The 22,979-nt window shown below is 40.7% G+C and overlaps 1 protein-coding gene across 1 annotated transcript in view; it reads right to left on the reverse strand.

Moving 5' to 3' along the window:
* The window catches only part of LOC120800465 (protein sidekick-1-like), a 240,610-nt gene that overhangs the window by 123,085 nt on the left and 94,546 nt on the right, over positions 1–22,979 (reverse strand). The window contains exons 4-5 of the mRNA XM_040146590.1: positions 22,766–22,872; positions 20,880–21,027 (exon numbers count right to left, since the gene is read on the reverse strand). Coding sequence (XP_040002524.1) covers positions 20,880–21,027; positions 22,766–22,872 — 255 coding nt within the window. The remainder of the gene's footprint in view (positions 1–20,879; positions 21,028–22,765; positions 22,873–22,979) is intronic.

Below are 22,979 nucleotides of genomic sequence, written 5' to 3' on the forward strand. Positions count from 1 at the left end.
TAAGTGTCTGGCCCCAAGACTCATTTAATAAACACTCACGGGTGTCCGCACTGCAAGACTGAATGCTAAAAACAGACACACAAAGACACGCTCACATGCAAACAGGCACACACACGCACACAGACACACAAACACAAACACACACGTGTGCCTAGAGATAATTAGCACACACGTGTCACAGGCCAGAAGATGAGTGAGTGAGTCAGTGCATGAATGAGGATTTTTTTTTTTTTTACGTCTAAGTGTGTTTAAGTGTGTGTGTGATTGTGCGTGCTTCCTGCCAACAGAGCCCACCTCAGCCTTGTCTGCCCTCCCTCTCTATCTCTGATAGGCAGCGTGCCATGTTCTTAAACCACAGTGCGTCTGACACACACGCACGGAGGCTCGGGGTAGAGGAGCGTGGCAGCGGGGCAGAAGGAGGGACACTCTACTGTAAACTGAGTCCAGACAGAAGGCTTTCTGGCAGCTTCATCTCCGAAGTGAGTGCCAGCCAGCCAGCCACACATACGGTGTATACGCATACCTTCTCACACAGGCACTCACACAGTTGGGAGCATTCACTGTTCCTTGTAGCCGTTTAAACCGGATGTTTGCTTTGGTGTTTAAGTCAGTGGACACATGAATACAACCTCTGTTGGACTGATTGATAGTTAACGTACATACGTTTATACCTGCTAAAGGCGTCATTGTGTGTGTGTGTGTGTGTGTGTGTGTGTGTGTGTGTGTGTGTGTGTGTGTGTGTGTGTGTGTGTGTGTGTGTGTGTGTGTGTGTGTGTGTGTGTGTGTGTGTGTGTGTGTGTGTGTGTGTCTATGGACCTGAAAAAATCCTGCTTTCAAATATTACAAACTTTACAAAGGGCTGAGGTATTCAAATTTTTAAAGCATTCCTGCTCTCAAAAATTGCCCGTCAGCTTGAGCTGTGGTGTGGTTTCCTCTATCCCATAGTAATTGGTAAGTATAAAACTCAGCTGCAGAGAGTGCATTATTTTGAATGCAGAGAGGATGGGAGAGCTTCTGCACAATATTCATTAATATATACTATGATAGCTATTTTTGGCTTATATCTTTCTTCATCTGCACAACTGCAAACAAAGGCTGCCAAAAAAAAACAGTCAAGCCAATCACTACAAGCATTAACAAGGCATCCTTATTACTTATTTAAACTTTAAACTTTACTTTCATCTTTTCCAGCTGTAATAATTGCTTATTTTTCGGATTGTTCTTTTAATTTCATTGATTTGAAGACCCCTTAATGTGGCCTGTTTTTTCACCTTTCAATTCAGAAACAAACAATTCAAACTTTGTCTTGTAACTTCATTGGACTTCATGAGAATAAACATACAAGTCATCCATCGAGAATTGCATTTCTCGGTTCATTTGCTTCACTTGGTTGAAACTTAGTGTGAACACGAAGCTGGCAGTTCAGTACTTTTCACTGATTTCAAATGATGCCCTCCCTGGTGGCTGATGGCAATGCCTGAAAGAAAGTTTCTGTTGCGATGCTTTGGGGTAAATTGGGCACAAGGATAAAATATCTCAGATGATATAAGGTACTGAACCTCACTGTAGCGTATTAGTACAAAGAAAGGAAAAAAGATGAATGATCCTGGTGGTGAGCAGAGAAATGAAAAAACAATGAAGAGGACTTACCTTACAGTTACATGTAGTTTTGGAAAATATGACAGATCTGTTTTTGTTATGGGATTAAACAGTCTAACTGAGTAAAGACTGGAAACTGGACCAATGCCAGTAGCTCTTGACATATCTGCTGCTTTAGGGATTTTCCATGCATAGTTTAAATGAAACTATTGTTAACACAGCCTGAGGTTGAAGATTTTTTTTTACTTTATATAGGCTGAATATTTTTTAATACCCTTGCTCACCTAAATTATCTTTCAAAAAACATCTGTTTGAGTTTCTGACTGATGAAAAACATAGCGTACAAGATAAATTATGAAACCCAAACTTCTGAAATCTGAAACTTGGTTTCTGCTTGCTGGCTTTAACAGTGAAATTTGTTCCGTATTAAATTCAAGAGAGAAACTCAATTATTCTTTTATAAAGTCTAAAGAAAGCCTTGAGATTTTGTTTCTAGAATTCCAATTCACAACTTAACTGTCCTCAATGCAGGATTCTATTGTAAACAAAAGGGTAGCACCACCAATAAAACTGACAATGACTGAAGCCTGCTGTTACTCTGAAACTGACTTTTTTGGACTACAACTAAGTCATTAATGTTTTCTGATGCTGTCAAAGTCAGTTTGTATAAATAATGTTTGTAAATACAGGAGTAAAACTGGCTTACACTTTCAAATATGACCAGCTACTTCACACTTAAAAACAATTTGTCCGTCTATAACTCTTCAGCTCTTCAATGATGGACCATGTGTTGACAAAATTACAATTTTGTGGTTTAAAAAATAAAATACTGGGAACCCTAATATTATGTGACTTATTTTGCATTAGGAATTGTTGTAGTTGCTACTAAGCAGGGTGGTATAGCTGTGTCCCACAGCTGGACTGTCATTGGCATTCCTGCTGCAACAGCTATTAAGTGAGCTTAGGCACTTGTTCCAAACTTGTTCTAAATAAATCCCTAAAACACCTTAAAACACAAAATGTCTGCTACCCCTTTATCTTGTAATCAACAAAAGGCAGAACAACAAAACATCCACCAAACAACTCCACATCCCTATAATAAGCCTGTTGGAGCTGAACCAAATGAGAAAAAGTAATGGAAGCAGGCTGCTGATGCATTAAAAATGTGCATCAACTATTTAGAAGGCATGGATTCTGTCTATCTCAATTTCAATCACGGCCACCACATTTTGGACAACATTAAAATGATAACAGGGAAACATTCACTTTCATTTAAGCAAACCGTTGGGCACATTCAGAGCCATAGGATCAGACCTACATTTACGCAACCTCTGGCAGGATAACACAGTACATGGCCAAAATTATGTGGACGCTCACACAAAGTATATGGACACTTGAACCTACACCCATATGTGACTACTGAAACAATCGGTTGATTAATCGATTAGTAGATTGACAGAAAAATTAATTGGCAACTATTTTGACAGCGCTAGATTACCGAACCCCTCATTCCAAAACCATAGTCATTAATAAGCTGTTACAAAAGCCTCCACTCTTCTGGGAGGCTTTTCCTAAGTCTTTGGACTCTGACCGCAGTGATTTGCTCTGATTCAGCAATAAAAGCAAAAGAGGCCGGTCAATTGATGCTAATAAGTCCTGGCTCTCAGTCAATGATCCAGTTCATCCCAGACTTGCTAGAAAGGGTTGAGGTCAGAGCTCAGTCCAGGCCCGTTCTTCCACTCCAAACGGGGAAAACTGTGTCTTTATGGGCCACGCTTTGTGCATGGGGGGGACTGTCATGTTAAAAAAGGACAGAGCCTTCTCCAAACTTATGTCACAAAGTTGGAAGCGCACTGAACGTCTAAAATATCACTGTATGCTGTAGCATTAAGATTTCCTACAAAAACAGTCCAGGGTTTCTCACAACGTATTATAGTAAAGTGTCCCTGCCTCACCTGACATAAATAGTATCTCTGCTAAGATCAGAATAAATTATTACACTAGCTCACAAAGCAAAGGCTCTGTATTTAAGGAGTGAGCTGACTGTTTAGACCATCACCTAGTAGCTAAACTGATCATGCGATGAGATGCGTCAGGGGTCTGTCTGATTCAATTCAGCAGGCGATTGATTGAGCACATTCTATGTTTGCTTTGTGGTAATTAATCAGAGCAGGATGTTTCAAATTCGGTGTTTCGTGCTAAAGAATGTCCCTGTTGAGTGGTGACCATAGGCTGACTACTGCCCACATTCAAAGTAACAGTAAGAGAGAGGAATGCATCTGGCTGGCGACACTTTTTTTAACTTATGTACATAGTTAACACTAAAAAGAACCTGATGAAAAAAGGTTCAGAAACTCTGACCCCCTCCACTATCCAACTCCTTGAGGGGGAACTTTGCAGTCTCAGGCCAAACGTGCATATGAGGACATCACACTTTTGGCCACGTAGTGTACAACTCCTCTCACATGGCAAAAATGCATTCCCATTTCCGTCCACACTTTCTTAATAACTCAAAACCCAATCTAAAGTTATTCTTTGTTAATGTCTTGGTTCTGCTTGATGAATCTTGATGATTTTTCCTCTCAGAGAAATACAGCCTGCATATGTGACTGCACATGAGACCAATGAAGAGAGGGAGAAAGAGAGGGGGCAAAAAAGAAAGATGGTAGAGGTCACAGCAGTAATGAACACTAATGTGTTTGTGAGAGATTTTAACAGCCCCTTCACTGACTCCGAAAACGTTTTCCTATCTTACACACTCTGCGGCTCTGTGACTTGTAATTAATGCAGTGCCTAAATCACAGGCTTCCTACCTCAATCACCTTTACAGGACACAGAAAGGGAGACTTCTCTGTGGACGCTCACGGGCTTGGACAGTTGCCACTGCCAGTAAGTCCTCCATAAAACCACGCATATACACAAAGGCAGAGGAAGTGCATTCCTGCACACACATAGTGGAGTATCCTCGTACCCACACAGCCTAGGGCCTGCAGTCTGAAAGTAACTGGTGAGTGTGCTTGTATGGGAGAGAGCGAGAAAGCGAGAAGGCGAGAGAGAAAGAGTAAGAGTAAGAGAGGGCTGCTGGACAGACTACGTTTGTTTAATGTCCCCTGGCATGGCCTGAGGGATAGGCAGAGGAAAGTGGAAAGGCAACGAAACAGGAAAAGAAAGCAAAGCGGGGCAAGGGTGAGATGGAGGCAGGAAGGGAAGACAGGAGAGAGGGATAGGGCTAGATGTTGAGTAAACAGAGGGGGGAGACTTTTCTCTCCACTCACTGTTTGTTCAGCTACAGGAGCTCAGTGACTTCCTTCCTTTCTATCCTTACTTTATGACTGTCTGGCTGTCTCTTTGTCATCCATGTACACATACAGGCGGTTATTCACGTAAATGCACAGGGAAAAACATTTGCTTTTAATGGTAAAGATATCTGTCATAACAGGTTGTACGTTACATCTACAGTAGAAAACCGCATTCTTCTAACAAGGAGGCTGGATGGATGGTAACAGCTCCTTTTGTGAGGCTGTGTGTGTGCAGCTGAGTGACTGTTTGAGTCCCATTAGGTGGATGGATCTCTAGACGAATGGTTATTATCGTAATTAGCACTAATTATGTCTGCTTCCAATTAACCACACAACTGGTGGTGACTTCTCTTGCTGTCTTTCCGTCTCACTCTCTCTCTCTGTCTTTCTCTCAGTTGGAGAAACACACCTTATTCTCAAAAACCGTCGCTCCCAGCTAAAGAGACCAGCTGAGCAGAGAGCCGCTACTCTTGACACTTATAAATAACCCATCATTTTCTAATTCTGGTTCATGTGACTGTTTGAACTTGAAAAAGAGTGTGACTCCCGACCCTGTATATACCCTGTACTGTATGTTACACACAGCAGGTGTTAAATGTTCATGGTTACATGGCTGGATATATGGTTTAGTGCTTTTGGCTAATCGAACAGCTGCAACAATTCGATTAGCTGACCTACAGAAAATGAATTGGTAACTATTTTGATAACTTAATAATCACTGACTGTCTTAAAATAGTAAAGTGAATGTAATATCTTTGACACAAGACATTTGAAGGAAATTTGAAGGAATTTTTCATGATGAAATGATTTTTGATGATTAATCAATAGAGAAAATGTTCAGTATTGCCATAAAGTAGCCTGGTCACCAATTTGTAAAACTGCCTACAATTGTTTAATACAACTAGAGATATTAAGGGGATGGCTAGCTCGGTATATATGGTATAACAACATGTGACAGCTTACAAATTTCCATCATCTCACAATGTACAGTGTACCTTCAAATTAAAAGTTGTAAGACACTATTGGAAATTTCCTGATACAGTTGTTCTCTGTGCATAGTTGCATCACTGTTTCTATGAATTTCGACAACTGTGGATGCTCGCCTAAATCTGAGAATAGCTTCAACTCTGCTCACTGCTGAGTACAGCCATTTGACACACCATGGTGTGGTAAATAATAGACATTGTGCGTATGTGGAATTTTTTATACACAGGATTACACTGATAATTGATGCTGATTTATAAAAATCCAGTCATATATTGTTATTTAAATGTAGACAAATTGCTTCTGGTAGCTGTAAAGGTCAGTAGCAATTGCATGGAGTAAACACGCACAATGTGTCTGCTTTATTATCAATGCCGACACAACCACACAGTTACAGCATCGCCTATAAAACAAGGGTTTTTAACTGATACACTTGTCACCATGGTGAAAGGAAGTCAATACAATACAAAAAAATGATTCCGCCTACAGGCGAAAACATTTTAATCTACATTATTCTATAACAAACACACTTTCTTTCATAGATCTTCAAATGTGCACAAAGCCCGCAGCTACATTGTCAGTGAATGCATCACTCACACTGACCTGCTCCTTCTACAAAAGCCATGCAGGGTGACAGACGTTGTTGTGTCTGTTTTCTTGAAACTAGGAAAACAAACTCAGCGCACATGCATTAATAGAAACGACTCAAAATGAAATGATGGGTCGCCACTTTAAGCCAGCATGCATATTTGTGTATGTGTGTACTTTGGTGAGAATTATCCATGAATCTAACCATGTGCAGACTTTTCTTTTGATGTGTATCTAATATCTATTTAAGTGTACTAAATGAAAAATCTATAATCAAAGTGAAAAAGGCAAAACAAAAAAAGACATGAAAGGGCTTTTCATGTGTCCAAGTCGACCAAATAAGGCAACAAAAATTCTTCTTTTCGCTATCGTTTTGTAATAGCAGGCAGAAATGCAAGCTCAATTTCATGCTAAAAAGGTACCTAAATTGCAGCGTGCCACCTGCTCGGCATAGAAACTGCCTCAGCTGCAACTCCACCCATTTTGGCGAAAGCAGGTTTGTTTGGAGCTAGAAAATTGCCCAAGAGGCACAAGTGCAAAATGGGCAGCTGACGTAAATGTCATTGTGAAGGCTGGTTCTGCAGCAGCACAAAATTAGAGACCGTCATGAGTGTGAACGACGTCTCTGAGCCTGTTTGTGTGTGTGTTACCGTACATGTACATGTTTGTGTGCATGTATGAGCGAATGTCTATTTTTTGTGGTACACTGTAATTATCTGGTGAGCCAAGGTGATAATGATGAATAGGGATCCTCTATCCCACCCTAGCAGTGAGAACAGGGAAAGTGACAGAGGAAGTGAGAAGAGTTTTCTTCAATAAGCTTGGATAGCTAAGTGTTTAAACTAAAAACAAGGGACACCGGGTCACCATCTTAAACACTGTGAATGCATTTATTTCTCTACATAAGCCCCCAAATCATAAACACAAAACTCCCACGTGAATACATGAGCAGAGAGGCTAGGGCACAGAAAGCGAGAGTGTAATTTCCCGAGAGCAGGATGCGCTAAAATCTAGCCTTTATTTGTGTCTGAGAGAAAAGAAACTTGTGACCTTCTGGTTATTGATCCAGAGCTCAGATCTCGAGGATGTCATCTTGTGGCTCTGATATTAACCAGTCAATCAGCATTGTGTTGTTTTTGTCTGGCTGTCCAGGGGATGCTTAGCGTGGGAAATCCAAAGATATCTATAGTGCGGAAGACGGCGAACATAAATGTGCACTGTTAATCTCTTGAGAGAACTGTGTTTTTATTTACAACCTATTTTGCATTTTGCATTCATTTGTTCATTCATTTGTTTCATGGTCTCTTCTGTGGTAATCACCTGTCAGCCACCAACTTCATCAGTCACTCCTCGCTGCTCTGTGTTGTCTCTCACTCTCTCTCTTATTCATCTCCCCTCTGCTGGCCCTCTCTCTATATTGTCAATAGGTTAAAAACTCTTTCCAATGACAGATGTGTGTGTGTGCGAGTATATGTGTGTGCACAGGGTCTGTGTGCATGTGTGTACAGTCTAGTCAGTGATGGATGTGTGCGTGGCAGGTAATTAAAAGTGTGATTAGTGGATAATTAAAAGAGGTCTCTGTCTTAAGAATATTTAACGACTTTAGACAGAGGACACGCTCACACATGCAGAAACACAAGCTCGCAGGTGGGAGTGTGTTGGTTCAGACTGTAGCGGCGGAATAATGATTCCTGAGATGATATAGGACATAGGCAGGGAGACGCCAGTAGAGAGAGAGACAAGATGAGGACAGGTGGAGGAAGAGGAAAAAGGGCAAATCCGATATAGATTAAAAAAAAACACTGCACCTTGCAAAGATACACATCCATAAAATGATTCATCATTAGCACACTGGACACACACACAGAAACACACACGCACAGCCACACACTTCTCTCTCTCTCTCTTTTCTGTCTGGCTTTGAGTGATCAGTTCAGACAGAAGCAGCTGCTCCATGGCAAACAGAAATAGATGAGCGGAGAATCACTAAACGCAGATACCGCAGGCTCACACACACGTGGGAACACTTAAAAAGGTTAAGAGTAATGGAACTGTACATGTAAAGGAATTAGAGCTCATTTACACCTGGTATTAAAATGAGATCACAGCCCATGTTTACTAACAGGTATTTGTACTCATTCTTGTCCGCACTCTGACTGGAGTGGCTTTGTCTGATTCTACTTAAGGACAGCAGTGCCTTGAGCTAAATGCTAACTTAAGCAAGCTAACACGCTTGCTAAGATCATGCTAACCTGCTGATGTTTAGTAGGTATAATGATTCCCATGTTGGCATGCTAACGTTTGCCAATTAGCAGTAAAACACAGCTGAGGATGATGGGAATGTCGAGAGTTTTGCGGGCATTTAGTCATGACCAAAGTATTGGGCAATTCCAAATTTTGACCTGGTGGTGACACTAGATATAAAGTTAAGGGATCACTAAAGTTATTACAATTCATCCTGAGGGGGGCATTAATGTGTGTCACAAATTCTAATGGCAATTCACCTAATATTTGTCAAGAAATTTCACCGAGAAACAAAAATAACTAAGTCAGGTACGTGTAATCAAATGATACATATGGGTAGGGGTTAATTTGACGTGACATGGGACAGCATGTCTTCACTTTTTGTTCGAGGCAGAACAGATTGCCGTTTTAGGAGGCAAAGGAAAAGACAGGTAGGTAGTTTTTTGCAGCTGCTGTGAATGTTACTACCGTAGCCTGATCACGCTGGAGTGTCCCTGTGAAGCTGAGTGGATGGCAAACTTCAGAATGAGTCATGATGGTTGTACACTGCGAGTGGTACTTCTAACAGATCTGAATGACACAGAATCTACTGCATACATCAACTGTAGATGAGTGTGTCTGAGATCAAAATAAAGGCTATTGTAAATTCAGTGACACTTCTATGGGAATGTTTTATCCAGATATCAAGATGTGGATAGCATTTTAATACCGGGGCCAGGGGTCTTAGTAAATGTAAACGATGGCCTATTAGGGCTTGTTACAGTACATAAAGTACCATGATAAACAAAAACAACCATGAGAATTATTCTAGGATATTTCAAATATGTTAAAAGGAGAATAAAATCATGGTAGTTAACAGTAACAGTGACATATTTTGAAACTGCGGTGCAATCATCTTTGTCGCACCCCTGCAGTTTAGGAAGCTTTTTGTTCCTACCCCACCTCCTCCTACTCCTTTTCCTGCTGCTTGTCTCCCTCCCTTGAGTGTATGAGGCAGAGTAAGCCTCTGTCATTTGGGAGAGTCATTAAATACAGCCTCGGAGTTAATGTCTTTTCTACTCTCTACTTTTGAAAAAGTTTTCTTTTTACCTTAGTTGTTTGAGAAATGTGACTGGAAGAAGACAGCAAATGTGGGGTACAGTTACAGGGACACAAGTTAAGGACGGATGAGAGGAATCTCAATTTCACCTGATATATCTGCTAGACATCGGGGCTGTTATCTCAGCAAACAACAAATATATCTGACTGCGAGCTGAGGTCTGAAAATAATGGTGCTATCAACTCTAAAATATCCACCCAATTCTGTGTCAAGATAGGAGAGAAAATGTAATTTATTAAAAACAAAATCTTTTTACCTTGTGCCATACATGTGGGTCTACTTATAGCCTACAGACTTGGAAAACACATCAACAACTTTAAACAAAACTACAATAAATTGCTTTTGGCAGAATAAGCAATGAATATTCATAGTCCGACAGCAGGCCCTAAAGTGCTGTCCTCATAATGCAATTCTATCCCACTCCACCTTGACAATGAATAATATTACCAGAAAATGTAATGCAATTAAAACAACCCCTTGTTCCCTGTCTCCCTTTGCCACACGTGTCACTCCCCCACCCCCCATGCATTACAGTGATAACATTAAAAATTAAACAAGTCATCTGATTTCTTTACTGCAAAATTCATGCATAATAGTGTGGTGGTAGAACAAGTCGCCTCTGGCCAATTTTTTTTTAGCAACAACCAGTCTTTTGCAAGCAGATAAAATGTATGACATTGGACCTAAATTAGACATAAAGAGAAGTTGATAAAAGTTGTAAGGAAGCAAGAGTCTAAGGTTAGGAAATCCTTTCTCCAATTATTTACACTGTTGATTACAAATACAGACACATGATTAGTAATCACCAACTGAATACATTGTGCATGTATTATATGCTGTATGTAAACACCCAAACACACACACACACACACACACACACACACACACACACACACACACACACACACACACACACACACACACACACACACACACACACACACACACACACACACACACACACACAGATCGTCAAGGTGTAAACAATTTAACCATTTTGCCAAAGTTAAACAAAGGTTTCAGATGATTCCATTGTCTAATTACAGACAGCAACACAAAATATGCTCTCCTGGTGAAGCTCTGCTGTCAAACTGTGTCAAGAGGGACACAGTGTTCCCCCAAGGCAGGAGGTAGGTCATAAACATATTTTCTAAGTGGGTGTTCTGACTGAAAATAGCCTGGGATCAAAATAATCCAAGGGTCTGAGTTGGTGGGGGCACATTGCTTCAAGTACTGATATGACCATGAAACATGTTCCAAGATGTCTAGTTTGAGGAATTGATCCATGAGTTTGGAGGCTGGTAATGCTCCAAAATACTTCACCACATTTAATAATTTTATTTTGAATTGTGGCCAACCCAAGGTAAACTGTCAAAATGCGGCATTCATGTTACAAAGTAATCTACTGGAAATGTCCGTTTACCGATATTTGATTTGCCAACGCAGCGTCATGATGTCATACAGTGCCCTTGCAAAAGCTGAGTCAAGTTAAACTTTTTTGCTGGACAGCCCTGCATAATTGTACCAGAGCCCTCTGCACTGACATGTCCGCTGCATCAACAGAGTGGCCTCACGGAACTAATTAGAACATGTTGCAGTTAGGTAGTAAGCGCCTTAACCATAAGACCACCAGTTTGCACCGTTTTTGTTGTCGTTGATCTGACTAAAAGTTCATGTTGATGTATATGCTTCTTAAGTGGGGATCAGTTTTCCCAGTGGAATCCTAATATTAGTTTCCACAGAGATGTCATTAGTCCTCATGACGCCCGTGCAAAAAACAAACTAACATAAAAACTAACAAACATTTCAAAATCACGCTGATCAACAACAGAAGAAATGGCGAAGCAAAGCAAATATTTGAATGTTGCTCATTAATTTCTGCTCAGATTATTTGACAGCAGACTCTTTTCTGCTAAACCTAACTGTATAACCATTTGCTATAATGGTCAATCTCTTGACGCCCGTGTCTCTGACTGAAGTGTATTAGCTTCAGACTTTGCTGCACCCATCGGCCCATTAGGCCCATTAGTGCCACTGGTTAATAATTATTTTTAAACAAGACCTGTCTCAACAACCCAAAAATATACCAACACTAAAACAACAATACGCCAAATCAATTTCCACATCTTTTCTTCAATCTTAAACATATCAAATCTATTCAGAATTTCTCTTTCACAATCTAAAGTGAACTGAAGGTCAAGAGGAATACCAGGATTACCATTTTCCCTTTGAACTGGGATCGACAACTGCTAATACTACCTGAGAAGAAATAAAGACAAAATGAGAGGGAGGGTGAGAATCAGAAGCAAACAAGAGAGAGACAGAGCTACATACAAATATCCACTGAAATGTAGAGAGAGGTAAGATATCGAAGTGGAAATGGAAGAGCTTAGAGTGGAGAATTTTCATTCTGTTATTTGCCGCCACATTAGAGGACCAAAGGAGCAATTCAATTATGGAATGGGATGGAGAGAGGGGAGGGGAAAAAGAGGAGAGCAGGCAGGGACGGGGAAGAAAGGTAAATTGGAAAATATGAAGTTCAGGCAAGCGTCAAAAAGGAATTCCTGTCACTTTATGTCCCGTCTTTTATTTTCTTCTCTAAAATTAATCTATGTAGAAATGTTAAATGTTAACTTGTAAACGCTGTTTTTTTTTATCCCGTCATAGTGGTGTTTCTTTTAGCCAGTGTCCACTCCAATTAGCGACAAAAGGCAATTAACTTTAACACAACTTCTTTTCAGGTAGATGTTTGGCCTATGTACAGTAGATATTTCCATACTGTACCATTTTAAAAGTTGACGAACTGCGACAATTACAGTTACTCATGACAAGTCTTACTTGAGCTGTCAATTAAAAGAGCGGGGTCACTGTAATTCTTAAAGGAGGACAGCAGCATGGTTCCCAAAAGAAAAAACAGACCAGACTGTCCATGAATCGAATATTTTCTAGAAAATTCATCTGGCTAATACATGGCATTAACACACAGGCATCAAACACTACACTGGCAGAAATTACACAGTAACTGAAGACATCGATGGACATTTTTTGCCAAGCAAGTCACACTGGTAAATTTAGCCTGTCCGTCAAGAAGATTGCTAGAGACTGTTTGGGGAGCTAATGAAGAAATATTGCAATACTTTAACTAGTTGTTTCACCACAACTGAGAGCATACTACATACCAAGGCAGCAACTCTTCTGGCCTTTTATGTGAAATACCATTGCTAAATGTGCTGCAAATGTGGAGAACTTTGGATTTGACTTGGATTCAACTTTCTCGACATCATACCGGATGAAGATTAGGATCCTGGTTGTGATCAAGTTTTCGGAGCATCCTGGTCATGCTTTTGCACGTGTAAACATCATTTCCCCAACACAAATTACGTAACAGTTTATAAAACACAGAAAAAGATGATAAAAAGTCCCATTATGGTCTAAATGCTGTAATAACAGTGAAAGTCTGACAGCAGTAATCGGTGCATAAATTTTATTGTCACTCGTCTCTCATTACTAATGATTAGATGGAGAAGCTACATTCAACAGATAAACGTTATTTGCAGCAGATGTAAGGAAGCCATAAACTAAATTTCATCCTCAACTGTTAAGTTTACTCAGTTTGTACAAACAGTAAACAACAGATTTGCTGGATGCTGAAGAATCAAAGACAGAACTTCAGCAACATACAGTAGGTGAACAAATGCCTAGATAGCATTAATATCATGTAAACATTGACTTGAATAACCAAGTATCTCAGCGGTCTATGTACAAATCAATACTGATTTAGATCAAAACCAGGACGAAACTCAAAACTTTACTCAGGATATAAGTCAGTTTATGCATTAAAAATAAATGAAAGCCTCAACAAAGACACAGAGATATGGGATTGTAGAACAGGATATATGAGTAAGTGGAGAAAACCTCGGCACATGGCGGTGCGTAGTACAGTTGCATGTCTTAAAATCCTACATGTCTGGGATGTGTTTGTAATCCCAAAAGTAACTAAATCATATCATTGAGAAGAAAGTCACATACAATATCTAAGCTTCTGTTGGCTCCAAAGATTAAGTTCCAGACACAATGGATTCAGATGAGCTTAAAGTGTTCACTCCATATTCATTTCCCGTAAGTTTATTTTCATGTCTTCTTCTACCTCTTTTTCAGTCACTCTGATCCTCCCCTTTGGCTGCCGTGAGAAAATGAGTCATTATGAACCGCAGCAGAGCCGTCGTGGATGGAGGACCTTTCAAATGGCTGGTTGTATTTTCAACATGTGGTGGGATCTAAGCCTACACATCCTTTGTGTCTCCCTGCAAATGATGCTCTTTTGTTCTCTTGATCTTGCTGTTTGTCTATTACGCACACATGCATATGTGCACATGCTCACAGACACAAACACACACAACATCTGCTCACAAAGTTCAGACAGCGAGAAAGTTCCTTCTGTTCAGACCTCTGCTAAGTGTGTGTGTGTTTGTGTGTGTGTGTGTGTGTGTGTGTGTGTGTGTGTGTGTGTGTGTGTGTGTGTGTGCGTGCGTGCGTGCGTGCGTGCGTGCGGAAAGAGGCAAAATAATGAATCACTCCCTCTGTTACCTCTGTTTAAGTGGTGTTTGACAAATTAAAATGAATGAATGTCGAGACACACAGACACAAACATCCACAGCATATGGATGCTTAGGCCAGGTCTACGAGGACAAATATTTCCCATCAGGCCCAGTCCTGACACTGACCACCTGCGACAACAGCGCTCTCCGCTGCACCACTCCAGTCCCCAGCAACAAGAAACTGAAATATTCACTGTCCATCCAGCCGTGCTAGATCACTGACTTTATTTGATGAATCTGGGCTCCGTGTTTCCCCGATGGAAGAAGAAAGGAGAGTTCTAATTCTCCACAGCCTGGCTGTCCTCTTGAAGCTGCTGGCTATCAGAATCATTTCACATCCATCTGCCACAGGCCTCAGAGCTAATTAAAAGCAGCAGTCCGCTCTTCTCAACTAGGGCTGCAGGTCACAGCTAAAATATACAGTATATCAGCATCAGGGGCGCTGAGGTGGCAGCACTGTCCCAAAGTTGTTTTGAGTGCTGCTGGACAGATGAGGAGAAAATAGACTCAATATGTCCGAAGTTCAGAGCCCATGTGAAAATGGGAGGATGAAGGGAAGAAAAACATTTTGTTGGTGGGGAGGGCAGCAATTCAGAGAGATGGCAGAGCCGCACGGAGAAGGAGGGGGCAGAGAGTGAGGGCTCCATTAGATTACAGTAGAGTGTGTGGGAAGTGACAGCTTGTAAGGTCTTTGCTGGTCAGTATTTTGAGGGCTGGAGAGTTTGGGAATGATCATAGACAGACAGGATGTGTGTTTGTGTGGGACAGAGGGAGTGAGACTCTGTGTGCTAGATACACTGAGTGGGGTTAGGGGCAGGCACATGGACATAAATTGAGAGTGGTGGGAGAGGCAGAAAGACAGACAGTGAGACGGGGCTGGGGACTCAGGGAGCGATGCATATCGGATCAATAAACTTCATAAACGACATCATCAGCCTGGTCACCGCGAAGACAGCCAACTGCCAGGCACCATCTGGCCCCGTCTCACCGGACCGCAGGATCAGCCAGCGTAACCTCGCACACAAACGCGTACTTACACCGTTACACAGGCAGAGCCGTGCAAATATTCACTGCACTCGCTTTGACACGCATGAACGCACACAGAGACGCTTGAGCCAGGTAGACGCGATGAGATTGGCCTGGAGAGACAGATTGGGTGTGTGTTTGTGTTTGTGTGCATACACCACAGCAGTTAAGCAGTTTATTCAGTAACAGAAGTTTATGGGTTCTGTATGACAGTATATCCTGTAGCATGATAATGGCCGTGAAAGAGACAGAGAACGAGAGCCATCTGAGGGAACAAAGCAAAATAAAGAATAATTTAGAGGCAGAAAAGTAGGAGCGAGAGACGGATCGGGGAGGTGAGAGGGGGAACGGGAGAGGAAGACATGCCTCGTGACAAAAGAGGAGCTGTGAAGAAAGGTGCAAATTAGTCTTTCTGTGAGTGTTCAAAGGAAGAGTCAATGTTCATCACGGTGTGTGTGTGTGTGTTTGTGTGTGTGTGTGTGTGTGTGTGCGGGGCTCAAGCAAATCAGAATATTTCATCTCACAATGCAAAGATAAAAGTTTTTTCCAGATTCTATTAATACCTGAAAATTAAGAAGTGAGATTCACTTATTCTATTCATAGTACAAGTTTGTGTTTTTTTAAAGAGCAAAAACAGAAAAAACGGTTAAATATTATGAAATTATGGGAGTGAAATGTTACTATACATCATTTACATTTATTTTATACCACAAAATATATAACCAGACACTGCAAGTGACAGATCCAGCTGTCATTTTTATCTGGTTGCCATGGATACAGGTACTGGGGCAAGAGCCTTGAATTTTAGACAAAGTCTTACACCAATCAGATATTCTCTGCCCCAACAATCTCCCAATGTCACTTTACCTATGAGTGTACTCAGACTTGGAATACGAATTTAAAAAATCTCATCAATCAATGGGGAGAAAGGGCTTCTCAGAAACTTCTCAACTTGTGTCTTTCATCCTGTCAACATTTTACTTTTTTTTTTTTTCCCTGCATAGACATCACACTGAATAAATAATTATCAAATAGTAATATCACATGGTTAAAAAATGTTCATCAGTGGCTGCATACCGCCATTTTAAATTTATTTAGACAGTGTGAACATGTTTCAGACTTAAAACATGGGTTAGAACCGCTGCACAGTATGCATTTAGTACTTTTTGGACAGATTTTTTTTCTAAAGGTTTTAAGTAACCATTAATACACGACTCATTAAGTGTCTGCAGATTTGTCCTTGAGTCTGATTCAGTCTGTTTCTTACTTTGGAGGCCTGGCTGCGTCACCCCACAACCAAAAATACTAATATAATAACAACCTGATATAGTAACAACCTAAAAATGCACAATTACAATGATGAAAGAAACTTCGTGGTGGTTGATCTAAGTGAGCAAGAGAGGAAGTTTGGACTGTATTTTCCATGTTCAAAATAAATCAGATGAAATGCTAATGTTGACATTGACATTTAAAACAAATACCCAACTTAAGGTCTGATATTTCTAAATTACGATTTAAAACTTTTTTAGACAACCTGCAGACATCAGACCCACTGCATGAATAACACAAGAGTTAATTATCATCATGTGAGGACAGATTTTCTTTGGTAACATCAAGTAGACTTTTATGTACTGTGTCCTCTAACTGGTGTGCTTGCTGAAGTTAGGTAGACAGCACCATGAATGACAGACAGTCAATTATAGTGTTTTGTGGCTACCCAGAATCTGAGCCTTTGATCAACTGTTAAAGGTTTTAGCAAGCACAGTGATTGTCAGAGAGAAATTTTCTCCCTGATTAATTGAATGGTCGTAAGTGCAGCTGTGCCAGCTGTTTGTCGGAGGTGTGTGCCATGTGAAACACTGGCTGCAGTTTGTCTCTGTTTCACTCCCTCATTCATTCAAGGAAGGGAGACATTGTGGTTGACACTCCATAGAGTTAATGGAGGTAGGCAGATTATTTATATCAAATATTGGCGGCGACATGTCTCCCTTTTTTTTTGGATGTAATTTGTATTTGGTCCAAATAAAACACCTCCTACATTAGGTGTAAGGCCTGTGCTGTGAGAAACAGCACCTCTGCTTTCTATTCCCAGAATGTCACTTACATTTTCTTTCATGAAAATGCATTAATTTCTTACAACTTTAGTGGAGGCAGTCACATATTCAGAACTCCGTACGCATTAAACAGCTGACGGAAACCCTGAATTGAATGAGTTACCTTATTAAATAATAACATTAATGAAACTAAAATGCACGGACCGTGCAGTTTTAGCCAGGATGTTTATCAATTTTTTCTTAACTTAATCAAGATGAAGGGCAAAGAGAAATGGAGCCAACTTAGCGACTTTAGCTACATGCACTGGCTCCAATACAGGCCACAGCGTCATGTGTTGTGATCAGAAGGCGAGACCTCTCAGCTGCCTGCTCAGCTGAGCGCACCTGCCAAACTGTGAAAGTCGATAGCTCCCTCAAATCATATTGTGTTCAAAATGCTCTGCGAACCTACTGCTGCAATTGTTACATCAGGGCTTACCCTGCAATCTATGCAGCTACTTCAGCTTCAACTCAACATTCATTATCTTCATTTTCTGCTTTTACTATTAATTGCATATGTTTTGCTCTTTTTCTATAATTATGTGACAACTCCTCTGTATGGCTCCTGTCAGTTTTGGTTCTGGATGGGGACCCTCCAGAACAGATGCTTCCACTTAACATAATCATACTGGTTTTTCCTCGTGTAAAAAATGCTGTGGTAAACCGGAAGTTTAATGGTTTGTTCTTTATGCTCATATGAACATGGATCTACAGCCTCAAGTAAGACTTCCATTCCTGTCAGGCTTAATTTAGAACAGATGAATAATATCTATGCCAATATACTGTTCTCTAACCACACGTTCATGTCAGTAGTAAAACAAGACTAAAGGTGCCAGTATACTCCAACTGAAGTGTTTGTTGGATGGTCGAACATTATCTACCTCACAGGAAAGACTGAAATGGTGTGCACCATTATCCCAATATTCAAATGATTATGGTGTCTCGCTCCTCTCTTTGACCGCTTTTCTTTTAGGCTTTTCACCCTACCTTTGAGTGTAACCTTTTGTAACAGCTACAAATATTTATAAACCTTCCAATGTGGTCGAACAAACTATTTTCAAGCATACCCCGTGTCTACAGCCTCAGTAGCAGCACTGTGCAGTGGGACTCGCACTTGGACTTATTAGTGGCAGTAGGACCACTTGAGAATGTTACAAAGGGACCTGGACGAGGTAAAAGGCGCCTGGGCCGCTCTTTATGCCCCTGCCTGCCAGTGCTACCTCGATATGGATGGGAGTGGCCATTAAATTAACACAGGCATATGTTTACTCTCAGCCCCACAGCTAAGCCAGTAGGCGTTTGTGCTATGAGATGGTAAAACGAGTATGGCTAAATTAGGAGGTGCGTGTGTAGGTGCTGGCTGTCCACAGTACTGACACGGAGTGGAGGAGATCAATAGACAGACGAACACAACACGTCACTTAGTTCTTAGCCTGCTTGCTTTTCGTGGATGTAAATAGAACTTGTGTCCCTAATTCCATTTCCCCTCATCATAGCAATCCACAGACAGAAGAGAAACAACAGGGAGGTGAAGGGACAGTCAAAAAGAGAGGGAGAGAGAGAGACAAGCAAGCTATAAACGGCTGTTTCAATGCCCCCCCCCTCGCTGATTATTGTGAATGCTCTGATTAATAAATGTAACATAAATAATAAACAATTTTTGCATTTAATTTAGTTTTGTTCAGTCTTCACAGCTAGCACCTACGTGTGGTCCATTGTGCTCCAAGCACCGTGGATTTCTGATGTGCTCTGTGAATTTTTTCTCTCCCCTGACCTGCCAGAACGGCACCCTCTCTGTGTTCTGGGACCTCCTGATTCATAACTTAAGAACTGATCCTTGGGAGTCGGTACCACTTAATTAACAGACAGATGGATGTGACAGAAAAGAGCTTCCTAGCTCCCTTTTGTAGCATTAGGCACCTCTATTTTACTGTCATGTCAGTTACTTCTTTATTTATTTTATTTATTTATTGTTTTTAATTGCCAGTGGTTTGGCAGTGCTCTTATTTGTGGGCTGTGACTTTAAGAAGGGATGAGGGTGACAAGAGCGACATTACATCTCTGGCATTGACTTTAAACTGCCCGTTTTGATCACTTTTTTCGTCACATCCATCTACGGTATGTTTGCTTATTAAAATATGTAAATAGGCTGTTGTCGTGAAACAATCAGTAAAAGTAAGAAGAACAAAGGACTCCTTGTTTTGTGTTTTTCATGGATAGCAGCAGGGAGTACAGTTTAAGCGGGCTAACGCAGTGTAGTGTTGATGCTCAGACAGTAAACACTTTCAATGCAGACTGTGTCTTGAGCAGCAAAATAATTGCAGTCCACTGTCATTAAGCCTCAGTGAAACCCCATTAAGTTAACAGGAGAGCCCTTTTCCATGTTTATTCAAATTAAAAAGCAAAGTCAAAGTTGATGTGAACCACTGACAAAAACAAAAACAAAAACAAAAAATGCTTATGTAACCTGACTCCAGCTTTCTCAAAAGCACTTCTGAGGTAGTGACTGTCATTAAAGGAGAGAGAAAGTTGCTGTCTGGCCATTAACTGCGAGGCCGTGTACAGCAAGGCTACTGACAATTTCATTCAATAACACACAAGGGAGCATTTGGTGTTCTTAATAGAGAGTTAGTTATCTCAGAGTGTGAGAGCAGCCTAACAAAACCGCTGAAGGTCTACTTTCACCGAGGAGGAGATTCAAACAGGTACATATTCCAAAATAATTTAAAATAATCTATAGCAAATTATTCTGAAAATCTTTCATTTCAAACCTGCAGTTCCCTTCTCTGTCTGAATAATTACATTATTAATACACTGTTTGAACATTTTTCAAAATGGCATCACTGACGGGATAGCTGTAGCGGGAATAATAAAGAACAATATGCAAATTACAGGCGTTTCAAAAGGAATCAGACAACGGCATTAAACTAAAAGCTGTGAAATGCAGCTTGCACAACATGTCCAGGGGCCCACATATCTCCTGTGAACAATTAAATAAGAAACATTTCTGGTGCACCTAAAATTACTTAATAACCTTGTAGATGTGATTCATTAAAAAAAACATTTTATCTTGTCGTGAAAATGTCTAAGTACAGATGTCTAATGAAAAGGGTCAGTTATCTAAATGGCTTATTATTCATAACAATTGGTGTTTAAAGATTAAAAAGACCTTTTCTGCTTCTAGAGCATGCTAATATACCACTGAGGGATAAGAACTGTAAAATTAAAACTTTACCTCAAGTCTGTGTTTTTTTTACATACACTTTGTTCCCCTGAGTCTGCAGAAGTCACTATATAAACATGAGTGTATGCTAGAGAGAGAGAAACACAGAATGCAAGAGACACCTACATTCGGTTGTTGGGGATGATCTTGTGTCCATCTTTGAACCATGTGACTAGGGGTCGGGGGAAAGAAGCGAGGGGAGGCAGGCCGATGATGGCTGCTCTGCCCTGAGTCACAGTCTTTCTCTGCTCCTCAGAGGAGAAGCTCCCCAAAACTGGAGGGTGGGAGAGGAATGAAGAGTGTGAGTATCAATACCAAATACCACGTTACATTAAGTCAAAAAAAAAAAGAAGCATTAAGCTGAAAAAACCGTGTCAAGGTCTGGCCACACCAGAATGGGTACAGGGAAATTCATCTGTATTTCTTCACAAAAGGTTAGTTGGTAAAATACTGTAGCCAACCAGGAGCATGTCAGTGCTACTCTGTCAGAAAGGTTCTCCGAGCTTCTTTCTATTTTCTCTGTACTCTGCCGTTTACCGTCACCTGGCATTTTCTTCTCACGACTGAACATCATTCCATTTAATTACGAGTTTTACTGAAGAGAAGCAAAGGCTGGTCTGGTCGCTAACGGTACAGTAAGTTCATACAATTTATTCAAAAGACATCAAAAGACCATCCACTCCTCATAACTGTCTGCGAACCATTCCTCTTTTGTGGAGCGGTTTATACTCGGACAGACAAGGTTTAATAAAAGTGTATGGTGCAATAACCAGAACTGTCAGGGTCTGTTCCAGAAGTAAGAAAAGTTCATTCAAAATCGCATGGACATTTTTAACAATGCTTATAACCAAAAATACAGCTTTGGAACAAAGCCTTTCTCAACAGTGAGTTGTGGAGGCTCACTTAATATGGTTAGATAAGGATGTCAGTTTTTTGAAAGACAATCTGATATTGCTGTTTATTTAATATAGCTATTTTTAGCGGCCTTTATTAAACACCATTTCCCATCCACCCTGGCCCTTCACAGGCTACAACTACCTGCTTCAGAGATGAGGTGAGTACATGGGCAAGTTGAGGGGTCGCAGTTAGTTCAAAAATGTCTGCAATAACAGCAGGACAGGGAGGACTGAACGCTGTACAAGTCTTCAGACAGCAGAATACCGCTCAAAAAACTGGAATAATGACTTAAGAAGAGCATTGGTGAATTTTACGGACACGAACAAAAGCTACGAACAAGCTATGATGATATAAATACCAATGCTGCCACGCTGGTTTCATGGGAGCTGTAGGATCATTTGGTTTTTACTTAGTCAAAATCAAACACACTTTTTAATAGCAGGCGTAGTGGATGCTGATTCGTCTTAGATTAAGGAAAGTGAACCCCAGGAACATGTTTAATTCTTTCAGGGAGATGAAAGGAATGCCGAATTAGAGACGGCACTGAGTTACAGAAGCTAGCAGCTCAGAGGCTGGACCGGACGTGGCGTCAGGACCTCCGCTCTCAGTAAGCTATGATAGCTTCTCTTGGTCAACAACGCAGATTTTTCTGTGGAAGCTCAAATCCGCTGATTGTAGCGATGCAGTTAGAATGAACTAGTTTCATCATTTTAAATGCTGGTGTGACCAGGCTTTAGCCTTAAAAAAAGCCCATTATTTTGGTAATTTTAAATGCTTCACACATTTTACATTAAGATTTTAAATTCCAATTGAAATTTAATTGCATATTCAGAAATAAAAGGAGAATTTCTGATATATTTGCTAAGACCCTTTCCTTTCCTTTCATTAATAAAAAAAAATATTAAATTTACTTTGACACTACCTTGACAGCAAAAAGGGATGGCTAATTATGATTTATGTCGGACTTTAAAAGAGAAGCTGCTTGTTGGTGTGACTGGTTAAGTTTCTTCAAAAACAAGTCAATTAAAGAGATCCTGCACTGGTGTTATTATACTGGTGTGTAAACTTTGTGCCAATGTGTGTGTGTGTGTGTGTGTGTGTCGAACTGTACTCACATGCCACCTGCACCTCTGTTCTCCTGTGTATTACTGCTCCCATCCTGTTCCTCACCATACACTGATACAGGCCAGCATCAGTCCTCTTCAGAGATGGGACAGACAGCCTAAAGATGGACAGACACATAGAGAGGGTGGTCGTGAGTGTGGGTTTTCTCTCAGAGCTGTAAATAAACCCGATAAAAATCAGGAAGGGGGCTCTGGGGGTGATATT

This window comes from Xiphias gladius, chromosome 15, assembly GCF_016859285.1.
Source record: "Xiphias gladius isolate SHS-SW01 ecotype Sanya breed wild chromosome 15, ASM1685928v1, whole genome shotgun sequence".
Lineage (NCBI taxonomy): Eukaryota > Metazoa > Chordata > Actinopteri > Istiophoriformes > Xiphiidae > Xiphias > Xiphias gladius.